Source organism: Rhinolophus sinicus, linkage group LG10 (genome assembly GCF_036562045.2).
Source record: "Rhinolophus sinicus isolate RSC01 linkage group LG10, ASM3656204v1, whole genome shotgun sequence".
Lineage (NCBI taxonomy): Eukaryota > Metazoa > Chordata > Mammalia > Chiroptera > Rhinolophidae > Rhinolophus > Rhinolophus sinicus.
In genome coordinates this window covers 67,268,349-67,282,544 of record NC_133759.1, presented here as the reverse complement: position 1 = coordinate 67,282,544, position 14,196 = coordinate 67,268,349, and the positions used below count along the sequence as shown (strand labels likewise).

Genomic DNA, 14,196 nt, shown 5'->3' with positions numbered 1-14,196 from the left:
TTATTAGTATCAATATTCCTTCTCAGGTGCAGTCCAGATGGATGGAGCCAATGAGAGTGCCCAGGAAAACTTCATCCTTTTGGGGTTTTCTGACCGCCCCCATCTGGAGAAGATCCTCTTTGTGGTCATCTTGATTGCATATCTCCTGACCCTTGTGGGCAACACCACCATCATCCTGGTGTGCCGGCTAGACCCCCATCTCCACTCCCCCATGTACTTCTTCCTCACGCACCTCTCTGTCCTGGACCTCTGTTTCACCACCAGCTCCATCCCTCAGCTGCTCTATAACCTGAGTGGACATGACAAGACCATCAGCTACACAGGCTGCGCTATCCAGCTCTTCCTGTTCCTGGCTCTGGGTGGCGTAGAGTGCCTGCTTCTGGCCGTCATGGCATATGACCGGTTTGTCGCGGTCTGCAAGCCCCTGCACTATATGGTGATCATGAATCCCCGCCTCTGCGTGGGCTTGCTGTCGGTCGCCTGGGGTTGCGGAGTGGCCAACTCCATGGCCATGTCCCCAGTCACCCTGCACTTACCCCGCTGTGGGTGCCGCAGTGTGGACCACTTCCTGTGTGAAATGCCCGCCCTGATTCGGATGGCGTGTGTGGACACAGCTGCTGTTGAGGGCACTGTCTTTGTCCTGGCCGTGGGCATCGTGCTGTTACCCCTGGGCTTTATCCTCATATCCTATGGCTACATCGTGAGGGCGGTGTTACAAATCCAGTCAGCGGCAGGGCGGCACAAGGCTGCCAGCACCTGCAGCTCCCACCTCACTGTGGTCTCCCTGTTCTACGGGAACATCATCTACATGTACATGCAGCCCGGGAACAGCTCTGCACAGGACCAGGGCAAGTTCCTCACCCTCTTCTACAACATTGTCACCCCGCTCCTGAACCCCCTGATCTACACACTCAGAAACAAGGACGTGAAGGGGGCACTGAAGAGGCTGCTGCTCAGTCACAGGGAGGGAAGACGGGAGTGAGGGCGATGGCAGCGATGAGCATGTCCAGCCTGGCTTCGTCTCCATCAGGGGCCGTGAGTGGCATCGGGAACTATTCAGTCAGATCCAGTCTTCGCCTGTGCCTCCCACTGTGTGTCTTTTCCTGCACTTCTGTAAGACTGTTTCAGTCCCAACATGACATGTTCTGGTAAGTGAACTGCACAACACATATCATCCAAACAGCCCTCTAGATGGTCGGGAAAGCAGGCCCAAAGACCAGCGTGAGGTCAGTAGTTACAAACATGAGTCTCCACAGCTTATACTAGAGTGCCAAGTACAAAAGATTCTCCCTTTGTAAACCAGAGTTTTGTTTGTGTTCTTTTTTGTTTTTAATTCTTTAACAACTTTCTGCATATTTTAGTCAGAATGATCACAATTTGACCATTTTTCTTAGCTGACAGCCATCAAACAGGGGAATTGGGCCAGTGGGGTGTTTTTTATTTCCCACATTCCTATCAAAAGCCCTTCATAGGACTATGTGCTTCTTTTCTACCTTTGGTGCCCAGCCTTCAACATTTTCCCCAAAGTCTGTTGTAACATTCTGGATTAACCAAGAAGTTAACCTACAACAATGATACATCGGTCATTGAAGTCTTAGAGCGTCGTTATTCCTCAGGTATGTTTTCATTTTATGAGTGAGGAGGACCTGATGTTTATTAAGTTCCTGCTCTGAGTTAAATGCTTTTAACTCATCTAATATTATCTACACTTGTTGGAGGTCAACATGGTTTACATTATCTCTCTTCTACCCATGTCATTCTTGAAACTCTGAAGTTAAATCATTTTCTGAGGTAAATTTTTACTCCAAATCTACCCAGAGCTTTACTCCAAGTTATGTCTCACTCCCATATCCTGTTGTTTATATTGCTACATGAATTTTCAAAGAGCAAAAATCCTTAAACATTTAAAAACTAGTGTCAAAGACCCTTTTTAGGACTAAAAAGCATCATTTGCTTTCATTCTTTGCAAAATACAGACCAGAGTGTAGGGGAGAAAAAAGTTTTCCTGGACCCTTGTAGGGTCCCTGTTTGGGTCTGAAAAGTAAACTGAGAAAGATGATTGGGAGAAAAGCTTACACATGTATTTAATAAAAGTTTTACGTGAGTTTATGGAGTTTTATGGAGGAAATGAAGTCCTGAAGAAATGGGTTTCATGCCAGATCCAATGAAGAGTGGACAGTGGTAGAGAAATATAAAAGAACAAAGGGGATCTGAACTAAATGTAACAAACAGGAAAGCTTTGCAAGGCCTGTGTGTTCAGGTTCCTCTCTGTGTCCCTGCCTTAGAAATAAGGGTATTCCTTTCCTCCAGGAACCCTTTGAGATGAAGTGAGGTGAGGGAGTGAGGAGGTGACACAGGAGGGTGGAAATACAGGCCCATCTTGGGGGAGAGGCTGTGAAGCTGAGGGGACTCAGGCAGAAGTGATGGCACCCCCTCAGCCAGGATCTTCTCATCCCCTCAGCCTAGGAATCCTGTCTCAGCTTTCTCCGGTGTGTGTGTCCTCCAGATGCCTCCGAGGGTGGTGGGTCTCTTACCTGCCTCCTTAAGGTGTGATCTGAGGACCAGCTGGAGGAATGGTGGTCCCCCCAGGATGCATGCAGAAACGCAGACTCTAAGACCTATAGGATCAGAGTCTGCATTTTAACAGGATTCCAGGTAATGAATTTTCATGTTAAGTGGGAGAAGCTCTGGCCTGGGTTTAGGGCATACCACCTCAAAATATGCCACTTTGGTGCATAGAATAGTTCAGGGTGAAGGTATTTGTGAAGTGGAGGGGGCAGGCATAGACGCTCATGTGAAAGAGTCCCTCTACCATCCCCACTGGCGTCATTTAACTGTGGACAAACCAGGACTCATGGAAGGGAGAAGGAGGAGTTCTGTGCTTCATGGAGACCCAGGTCTGAATATTCAAAGCTGCTGTGTTAAAGAGGCAGTGATGTTGATAGGCTGATGGCAGATAGAGAATGAGAGTCACCGATGTGGCAGTTAGGGTTTTCTCCCTTGAGTTATAAACTCCACAATGTCTACGGCCTCGGTAGGCCTTGGTACCCAGCTGATGAAGTGGAGAGATCCATTCTCTTTGGAGAGAATGCACTGGATGTCCTGAATGGACCCAAGTAGCAGTCCGGGGAGCTCTGAAGTTACCTGTGTTCCTGACTCTGGAAAAATGCCATGGAGAGAACAAAATGACAGGAAAAAAATTCTGAGATGCTCTAAATTAAATTACAGTGGGCAGAGAATGAAAGGCACAGAGAAGTTATTCTGTTAACATCTGGGGTTCAGCTGATAAAAGACAGCTCGCATCCATGAGTGTGTGTTGGAGCTTTGAGTGACCTTCTGTAATGACCAGCAGAGGCCACCATGTCCTGCATGTGAACTTTCAGAACTGTTGACTGTAAGTGATCAGAAGTAGTGAATGTCTCCTCCTCACAGACCTGCTCCTATTATAGAAATTCCCCACCTTCACCTCATCCCACCCCCTTCTCTGTAGCTGATGTCAATCCTTTCAAAACAACTTCCATCTTTCTTCCCCAAGATATAACTTGTAAAAGGGCCCATCAAATCCAGGATGACAGACAAGCGGTCTTCTCCATCTAACCCTGTTCCTGATGGTTTTAGCCATCATGACCTGGGACCTGGTCTGTTTCTGGCTAGCATATGACTCAACAAAGCCTTTATTTAAAAAAGAAAGTTAACCTTTTTGTTTAACGCTGTACAAAATAAAAGCCTTTTCTAGGCAGAGGGAGCAGAAACAGGAAGTCAAAGTCACACTTGGCAAAGCGGGTGGGTATTGCAAGGTTGCTTTCCTTCAGGGGATGGCAGGGGTTTCTCATGCAGTTACCTCACTAGTACTGGGCAGGAGATTCCTGACAGGCTGGTCTAAGATTCCATTCCTGAGAGAGCTGAAACCGAAATCAAGTTGTCTCAGTTTGGTGACATGAGTTTTAGCATAAGTGACTCCATTTGGGGCCTCTTGTCTTGAACACCCCTGATCATCTTATGCCCTTGGTCAACATTATAGATAGTTGCTTTGGCTTTGTGTTGGAGACTCACCTCACTGAGCCTAAGACAACAAAGTTGACTTTACCTGAGCCTGTGCTCCCAGAAAACAGCTACAGGTAAGAAATCCCCCTCTCCTCCCTTGTACTCTGGGAAAGGGCTAACTGCCAAGAATAGCTCCTCTCCAAATGACTCAGATAAGTCCCACTCTCCTCTTCCTCTAACACAGGATCCCCTTGTTTAGCTGCTCATTAAATCCCCAGGTCCCTTCCTTTTCTAGGAGACATTCCTCACGCTGAAATAAATTTCTACCTGGGGTGCTATGTCTGCAAACTGGACTGTCGTGTTCCCCTAAGTGACCTGCTTGACCAGTGTTCACACACGCTGACCCAGGGAAAGATCCCAGGACTGAAAACATAGCTCCGTAAGAGTGCAGGGGGAGACCAAAAAAGAGGGCTGGCCACTCTAGTCTGGCAATTAACAGAGTTTATTATGAACCATGTCTTGGGTATCTACAAGACAAAATGGATCCCCATGCCATTAGCAGGCCGCGAAGAATCATATAGGGTAAAGGGGGGACAGTCCCTGGTACTAGCACGTGAATGCCACCAGGAACGGGAAATTACACACTCAACCAGGTCAGTACAACGGCTCCAGGAACAAGCACCGGGCAGGAGGCAGGGAAGAGGTGATGATTGATGACAGAATGAGCATTAATTACAATCAGAGTCACTAAGGGGGCATTATGGGAAGCATCCTCTGTTTTGACCTATGTCCAGCTCGCGGGACAGACATTGGTCACTTCAAGAACAGTTTCTCCACCACAACCAGCAATGCAGTACATCCAGTCAGCCAACCCTAAATGCCAAGACAGCTCTGGCCTCTGTACTTTTTTCTTGTTCCTTGTTCTTTTTAAATAAGGTCAGATATGCAAGCCCAGTTGCTGTGCTGTTTCCATATTGCTGCTTCTAACACTCTAAAAGTCATTCTTGCCCAGGTGTCTCTGGAGAAGAATGTTCCACCGTCCAGAAGCTCTGCACACCCCGATCCTCTGGTTGTTTCCTAAGGGACATAAAATGTGTTACCGATTTGTTTCATTTTTTGTCATTTGACACTCATTAAGAAATCTTCTCTCTATTGCAATAGCCAGGAAAAAGTCATCTCCTTAATTGTCCAGCATGTTTTGTTTCACAATTGTTTTTTTTCTACATCATGTTAAAACATTAAGATTAAAAATAAATGTCAAAGTTTGAGGTGGAACAGAATGGAATACAATTGTCTTTTCCTTGTTGAATAAATTCAAAAAGAGTCTGGAGGCTTTGGCTAGAAATAATATTTATTCAATGATCTTAGAGAAAGCACACTGGGAACACAGCCAGGCAAAAAACCCAGATGTGATTTGAAGAAGGAAGAAAAGTTCTGACAGTAAAAAGTGCATTCTTAAGAATCACCAATTCTACATTCTCAGCCCTACAATTGGTCCAGGAGGGTTATCAGTCAGATGTCAGGCAGTCAGCTGCTGGGAGGTCTTGGTCAAGACTGGTGGATGGATGATGGATCTCAGGTGGGTGTATACCCAAGTTCTTTGGAAGGTAATCAAGTAGTCTGGGTATGGGAATCCCTAGGGGCTTAATTAGAGATTTACCTGGAGGTACAGATGTATATTCAGGCAATGACTCAGGACTGAACAGTTCAAAAATGGTTAAGTTCCTATGCTGGTTAGAATGAGAATGGAGTCTTTCCTCATGCCTCAACCTTCATTGTGTTACTAATGTTAGCAGCTTGCTTAAAGCGATTCCATTTTATACATCCCCTGCTTCACTCTGCCCTCATCCTTCTGGTGAGTGGTTTCCTGTCCCAGTCATTGCCTGCTGACTCCCCCTCTTCCTTCCTCAGATGCTCCCGTTTCTCCGAAATCTCTGCTTGTCCCTCTCCTCAAACAAACACTACATTGTATTCCTTGCCTCATCTCTCTTTCCCCTTATTTTTCAAATTCCTCTTGAGAGACTTCTGTTTAGTCAACTCTTTTTTTTTTTTTACTTCAGCCATGGCTCCTTTTTCTACTACCATGTTTCCCCGAAAATAAGACCTAACCGGAAAATAAGCCCTAAGATGATTTTTCAGGATGCCCGTAATATAAAATAAGCCTTACCGTATTTCCCTAAAAATAAGACCAGGTCTTTTATTAATTTTTGCTCCAAAAGTCGCATTATGGCTTATTTTATATTGCAAGCATCCTGAAAAATCATACTCGTGCTTATTTTCCTGTTAGGTCTGATTTTCGGGGAAACACGGTAATGCCACTTCTACATGTATACTATGAAAATATAACTTCCAGTAAAACCTTGGCTTCTACAATATAAAAATGAACTCATATTAAATAATTTCTTTTAATCATAGGATCTGAAGAAATCAGGCAGATGCTGTAACTAACTCACTGGGATAGTCAAGCCAGTATAAATTTACTGAGTAAAGGAATGGTCAGCTGAGATACAACAAAGCACAAATGGTTTTCCTTTGCGGGGAAGGGAAACTAATGGAAGTTAGTTAACACAACGCTATTAGACATGGCATCATATGCACTTCCACTAGTTGCCTCTGACTTACAAGAAAGTGCCAAATAGCTCAAACCCAAAGAAAGAATCTGATTGCCAGAGGGTGTGCCATACACAGTACATAGTTTTCTACTGAAATACAACTTTTTTCTGTGTTAGTATTAATAGTTAGCACTTTTAGGGTCTTCGATATGTGACTACCTCCTAGGGTTTTACCTGTGTTTGCTCATTAAATCCTCAAGAAGGACAGAGAGGTGGGTGACCCCACATCTACATTACAAATGAGAAAGTCGAGGCTCAGATATTTTAATCTCCAGTGTCTGGGAGAGTGAGATCAGTGGCACAGACATTCTGCTATATTATTTGTATGACACCTTGCTCAGACTAATGAGGTTCAGGACATGCTCCTCCAGAATATGGCACTTTGACATGTTGGGTATTTTAAGCTGAAGGAGTTTGAGAGAATGGCAGAAGCAGGAAGATCATGCCGAGCTTCCCCTTGTCCTTCTCCCCTAAAACAGGACATAAACATCCATGTGAGAGGTGCTCTTCTTGTATGTGGAGCAAAGGAGCCTCCCTGTCTGCAAAGACGAGGTGACGCCCAAAGGAACCCTAACAAATAGGCCATGCTAAGTCTCCCCACTTACTACACTGCCCCGCTCCCTGCCAGTCATCCCTCCATGTTTCTCTGCTCTTCATCAACCCTAGTAAAAAATACTCAGATTTTACTGTTTTTTGGGGTCTTCATTTCCTTAGGAAGGCTCTTGTGTCATGTAAAACTTATATTAAATAAATGTATGTGATTTTCTCCTGCTAATCTATCTTTGACCGTTTAATTTTCAGACCCAGCCAGGGACTCTAACAGAGCCCAGGAAAGCTTTTTCCTCTCCTACAAGGCCAGGTCCTAATAAATCCTGCAGACTTCAGGACGGAAAAGAATTAGAGTATTTCTCCTCCTAGCAAGGTGTTAGTTTTTGTTTTGTTTTGTTTGTTTTTTAACCTAACAATGTCCCCTCTTCTGTTAAAAAGCAAAATTCAACTAAATAAATTCTAAAGACCTTATTGGCTTTATTCAAGGATTCATGAATCAGGCAGCCTCCAGTCTAGCAGACAGAAAGGAGCTCTGCAGAGATGTATGAAGTAAGAGATTTTATATTCAGAGGGAGCAGATATGAGGAAGTTACACTAAGCAAAAATTGGATTGATTATTGCAAGTTTGCTTTCCTTATAGGGGATGGCAGGTCTATAAGTCAGATTAACTAACAAATCCTGATAATAAAATTTTTGATTGGTTTAAGATTTCATTTCCGGGAGAGCCAAATCTGTAATTAAGTCTCATCTTGGTGACACGGGGCTTTGCATAAGCGATTCCATTTGGAGCCTTTTGTCTTGCTTTTAACACGACCCACCCTCAATACTTTCCACTAAATCCTCTACATATTCCTCAGTATATGGAAAATTGTGGAAATTAATAAATCCTTGTCATGTACAACAGTTTGTACTTTCCTTAGTTGCTGAATTCTCAAGTGTGGTGTTTGTCAACTTATTTTTAAATCATTATTGCCCCTAAAAAAAGCCTTTTGAAACCCTTTTTTTTCTGATCCTTCTTCCTCCCATGAAATTTTAATACCACAGATACAATATACTGTCTATCTGTTTATGTACCATACCCTTTGGAGGGTGCAAACTATTGCAATAGTTAAGATTTTTCTAACCTCCTGGAACCACTTTCTTTTTTGCCCCCTTGAGGGTGATATCACCAGTGAGATTATCACATCTGGCACAAAATATACAACTACCAATAAATAAAGTTCCCATAGTCTTTACAGAAAATTTAGAGTACAGACCTTTTAAGTATCCTAAGAGACCAAATCTCTTTATTGTGGAAGATTTCCAAGAGGAAAAACCATCACAGCAGACACTGTATTGCTCACAGTCCACAAAGTTAGAGAGTCAGATCTGGAGATAAAATGTGTCACTTCTGATTTTTGTCTCCCTTTCCTCCCCACGCATGAGTGTGGGCTTCTCCCTCGGAAGGTTTTCACCAACTCTAATGTTATATAAAATCATAATTTATCTCATATGGAATAATTTACATAGAATTATTTAAATTTTCTCCACCTAAAATGTTTGTACATAACTATCTATTAATCCATGACCTATGGTTTTTCATATACTCTACACACACACACACACACACACACAGACACACACACACTGACACACTCACACGGGTAAATATATATACTCATGAGGCATGAACCAGGAAGTTGTGTCAAGTATGTTTTATACCACACCATCCTGCCACATAAACAGTCCTACTCAATTGATTCTCACCTATTAGACCAATCACCAAACTTCATTTCTGTGATAGGTGTTGCCAAGGGAACCACAACTGCCTCATCCATAGTGATACACTCACCACTATGGTGAGCAGCTACCATGTGCCAGCCACTCTTTCAGACACTAGAGTTACAGCAATAAATATAACTGTTAAGGTCCTTTCAATTTGGGGTAATTAAACACATACAGATACACAATCTAAAATAAGTGAGGTTACTACAAATGTGAGAACTGCTTGATGAAGGAGGCACATGTCGTGTACGAGGTCTAACAATTAAGTTGGTGAACTTGTTGCAACAATGTTGCTAACCTTTTCTTGATATGAGAGGGATTATTCATTATGAATTTGTACCAACTGTACAACCAGTTAACCAAGTTTACTATTTGAAAGTACTGCGAAGGCTGCATGAAAAAGACAAAAAAGACCTGAACTTTTCGCCAACAATTCATGGCTCTTGCATCATGACAATGCACCAGCTCACACAGCAATGTCTATGAGAGAGTTTTTAGCCAGTAAACAAATAACTGTATTGGAAGATCCTCCCTACTCACCTGACCTGGCCCCCAATGACTTCTTTCTTTACCCGAAGATAAAGGAAATATTGAAAGGAAGACATTTTGATAACATTCAGGACATCAAGGGTAATACGATGACAGCTCTGATGACCATTCCAGAAAAAGAGTTCCAAAATTGCTTTGAAGGGTGGAATAGGTGCTGGCATCAGTGCATAGCTTCCCAACGGGAGTACTTAGAAGGTGACTGTAGTGATATTCAGCAATGAGGTAGGTAGCACTTTTTCTAGGATGAGTTTGTGAACTTAATTGTCTCACCTCGTATTTGAGGCCAGGTGTCTATATTCAGGTTGCAAACTCTAAATTTTGCTTTGAACATGTCAAGTTGGAGCTCCCTTTGGAGATAGTCTTTTCTACAAAACAATCTGAAATTCATATAAAATCTATGACAGATGTTTATTTGGGAATTGCTTTTAAAAAGTGGTTACAACCATCAGAATGATAGCATTATTTCAGGGAATGAAGCCAAGGAAGCAAATACTGATATGGTCAGCTGACACAAAAGACTTAAGGGGGGGGTGGAGGAGGTACAGAGAGAGACTATGTGACAATTTCCAAAAGGAAGAAGTATTAATGCCAGAGAGTCTAGAAAGGGAGCTGCAAAATATTCAGTAGATCAGACGTGACAATCCCAAGAGCATTGAAAACCTCTGTCGAAGCATGCTCAGGACAGTGTTAGGAGAAGGAGCCAGATTTCTCAGTGCCAAAGAGTTAATAAGAGACAAGATGATCTAAAAAGGACATACAGAGGGGCCGGCCTGGTGGTTCAGGCAGTTAGTGCTCCATGCTCCTAACTCTGAAGGTTGCCAGTTCGATTCCCACATGGACCAGTGGGCTCTCAACCACAAGGCTGCCAGTTCAATTCCTCAAGTCCCACAAGGGATGGTGGGCTCCTCCCCCTGCAACTAAGATTGAACATGGGACCTTGAGCTGAGCTGCCTCCCGGATGGCTCAGTTGGTTGGAACGTGTCCTCTCAACCACAAGGTTGCCGGTTTTGACTCCCACAAGGGATGGTGGGCTTCGCCCCCTGCAATTAGCAACGGCAACTGGACCTGGAGCTGAGCTGTGCCCTCCTCAACTAAGACTGAAAGGACAACAACTTGACTTGGAAAAAAGTCCTGGAAGTACACACTGTTCCCCAATAAAATCCTGTTCCCCTTCCCCAATAAAATATTTTTAAAAAAATTATTGGCAGTTAATTTAAAAATAAATAAATAAAAAGGACATACAGGTGGCAAACAGACATATGAAGAAATGCTCAACCTCACTAACCATCAGAGAAATGCAAATAAAAACCACAATGAGGTACCACCTCACCCCAGTCAATAAATCAACAAATAACAAGTGCTGGCGCGGATGTGAAGAAAAGGGAACACTTGTGCACTGTTGGTGGGATTGCAGATTGGTGCAGCCACTATGAAAAACAGTATGGAGGTATCTCAAAATTCTGAAAATGGAACTACCTTATGATCCAGCAATTCCACTCCTAGGTATCTATCCAGAGAAATCCAAAACTCTAATTCAAAAATCTTTATGCACGCCTATGTTTGTTACAGCACTATACACAATAGCCAAGACATGGAAACAACCAAAATGCCCATCATTAGATGACTGGATTAAGAAACTGTGGTACATTTATACAATGGAGTATTATGCAACCATAAAGAAGAAAGAAATCTTACCATTTGCAACAACATGGATGGACCTAGAGAACATTACGTTAAGTGAAATAAGTCAGACAGAGAAAGGCAAATACCATATGATCTCACTTATATGTGGAATCTAAAGAAAAGAATAAGTGAACGAACTAATCAGAAACAGTTTTGGCGACATAGAGGAAAAACCGAGGGTTGCTAGATGGGAGTGGGGTGGGGATAAGGGGGCAGGTGAGGGGATTAGAAAATAGTCGGTAACCACAAGATGGCCACGGGGTTTTGAAAATTAATTTGGGGAATGTAATCAATAATGCTGTAAAGATTTTGTAGGGTATCCGATGGACACGTGTCCCATTTGGGAGACCACCTCAGGGATGATGTAGATGCCTGATCTCTGCACTGTACACCTGAAGCTGAACAATAATGAATGCCAACTATAATTATATATATATATATATATATATATATATATATATATATATATATGTATATACTTACAAGAAGCGGAGTACAGCATTAAGAATAGAGACAGTGGAAATGTAATGGCTCTGTGCGATGTCAGAGGTATAGTGGATGGGGGGAGGGGGGTTCACATAGTGTGAGGGATATAAATGATAAACATCTAAGTATTACTTTGTCTTGTGCACTTGAAACTAATAAAAAAAAAAAGAGAGAGAGAGACAAGATGAGACCATTCCTCTGTTTTAAGGTGCTTGTTTGAGAAGGCGGAGAACTATAAAGCAGTCCAGAGTTAGCGATGGACAGGGGATGAGCCCTGTCCCAAGAGTTGGTTTTTTTTTCTTAAGAAAACTGTTAGTTGAGGGTGTTGAGGATGAAGTCTTCTAAGAGCATAATTAAAAGAGGAATAATGGAGTTAGTAGAATGTGTGGACTAAAGAAAAGGATTGGTAGATATGACCTAATTCACATTTTAAGTCAAATAACAAAAAGAAAGAAAAATTTAAAACTAAATTACAACAGAACAAAAACTGCTAGAAGTTATGGTCCCCAATAAAAACAGGTTTTCCCAGTCAGAAAGAAAACGAGGTCCCTCCGAAGCGTGAACTCCCATGAAGGCAGAGCTTTGCTGACGCGTCCTCTCCGGGTCTGGTGGGCATTACATGAGTCATGACATATGTTTGTATGGGTGAATGAAGCAGTAACTGAACAAGGGACTCCCAAGTCATAACACTGGAGTATGTCTAATTGCTGATGCCAAGGTTGTAAGAAACATGGAAGGACTAAAGATGAAGGGGAACGGGAGGCAGTTCCCCAACTCACACATGGGAAATCAGCTCTGGTTACAGGGAGAAGGAGAGAAGGAGCACTGGAGGAAAATAATAACGGTGAAAGCCCCCATCCAGGGAAGGTTTACTTTCCCTACTACTTTATGAAGTGCTTTATTTACATTACTTCATCAAAAGTCACAAGAAGTTGATGAGGGACTCAGAACTGATGATAAACAATGACTTCACCTGCTCCATTCCACTTCAACCCCATTGTGGGTGTGTGTTTGTTCTTTGCTGCCTTCCACTGCAACGGAACAATAACAACAAACAAACAGCAGAGAGCCTCCCACCTCCCCTCTGCTCCCTGTGAAGCTGCACAGCTTTAATTTACAAACAAAATGAGAGCTACTAGGAAAAAAGCACCTGCCATAATATCTATACTGCCAACCTCTTTATCCATCTACCTCTTGTTTTACTGTGTTACATCCCATAATTACAGACCATGTAACCATGGTCATGACAGGCACGAAGCATGAGCATAAAAGCCCCTATTAATAATTATTGGTTTGAATCATGCTCTAAATAATGGGTTTGGGGCCTACAATAAGTTGAAATAGCCAATCAAAGATAACAAAAATAATGACCCTAATTTAATGACTAGGGTGGTTTTTTTTTATAATTTATTTTCAATTACACTTGACAGTCAATATTGTTTTATAAGTTTCAAGTGTACAGCATAGTGGTTAGACATTTACATAATTTATGAAGTGATCCCCCCTGCTTAGCCTAGTACCTACCTGGCACTATACATAAGTCGTTTTCTTATCTACTTAATAAAAGAGATAAGCATGGGTTGAAGAATGGTTTATTTCTTCTCCAAGAAGCAGAGTGTTTACTGAAAAACAACAGAGCAGAGTTTCATTTATGAGTTTTAGCAATTATTTTTATAACTTTAAAGATAGCCAATTATTACTAAAGTTTACTTTTTCCATCTATGGAAAGTTGATGTCCCTCAGGCAGGATGGCTCATTCAAAACGGGATTAATTGAGAGATGGGACGATTACCTGAACATCAAAGGGAGTTTGCCAAGGTGGCTGCTGTGGCAAGACAGAACCTACAGTGACCCACACTGGTCCCCCTCAATGCTTCATGCCCACACCTTCACATTCTCCCCTACCCGTGAGTGCAGGTGGGGCCTGTGATTTCCTTTTAACCAGTAGCATGTGGCAAATGCAGTGAGATGTCACCCACTGATTAAGTGATGGTGCATGGTAATGATGAAGGTCTTTTGCAGATGTAATTGAGGTTCTAATTTTATTGCTTTTGAGTTAATAAAAAGGAGGTTATCTTGTTTGGCTCTGACTTAATCAGATGAAGGTCCAAAATGAGAGACTGCACTTTCTTTGAGGTCAGAGAGTTTAACTACTGATAGCCTCAAAGAAGAAAGATGCTACGAGTTCTACAACCCCAAGAAAATGAATTCTGCCAAAAACCACATGAACTTTTAAGTGAATCTTTCCCAGTTGAGCTTTGAATAGAACATAATGCAGCCAACACCTTGTTTCAGGCTTGTGAGTTCCATTGCAGAGGACCCAATTATGCTGGAGCCACCCACTGACCTATGGATCCTGAGAGATAACAAATATGTGTGTTTAATTTTAAGTCACTAAATGTGTGGTCATTTGTTCCACAGCAATGGAGAACAAATGCAGCTGCCTTGTCAGAATCATTGACTTTTGCTGATGACTGAAGTCATCAGCAGGAAGGGAGCCAAAAGAGAAATACTCTTAGTTTAAGCTCCTCTCTCCCTCCCAGTCAAGAGGCACAGGGGAGTCCATAGA

General features: G+C 42.5%; 1 protein-coding gene across 5 annotated transcripts in view; it reads left to right on the top strand.

Moving 5' to 3' along the window:
• Positions 1-5,160, top strand: part of TRIM58 (tripartite motif containing 58) — a 32,803-nt gene extending 27,643 nt beyond the window's left edge. For 4 of the 5 annotated variants that reach the window (XM_074313320.1, XM_074313317.1, XM_074313318.1 and 1 more), the window contains one exon: positions 27-5,160. In XM_074313320.1, coding sequence (XP_074169421.1) covers positions 27-982 — 956 coding nt within the window. In that variant the 3' untranslated portion in view covers positions 983-5,160. The remainder of the gene's footprint in view (positions 1-26) is intronic. The other variant, XM_019716933.2, reaches the window with a different exon arrangement.
• Positions 5,161-14,196: the final 9,036 nt, after the last annotated feature.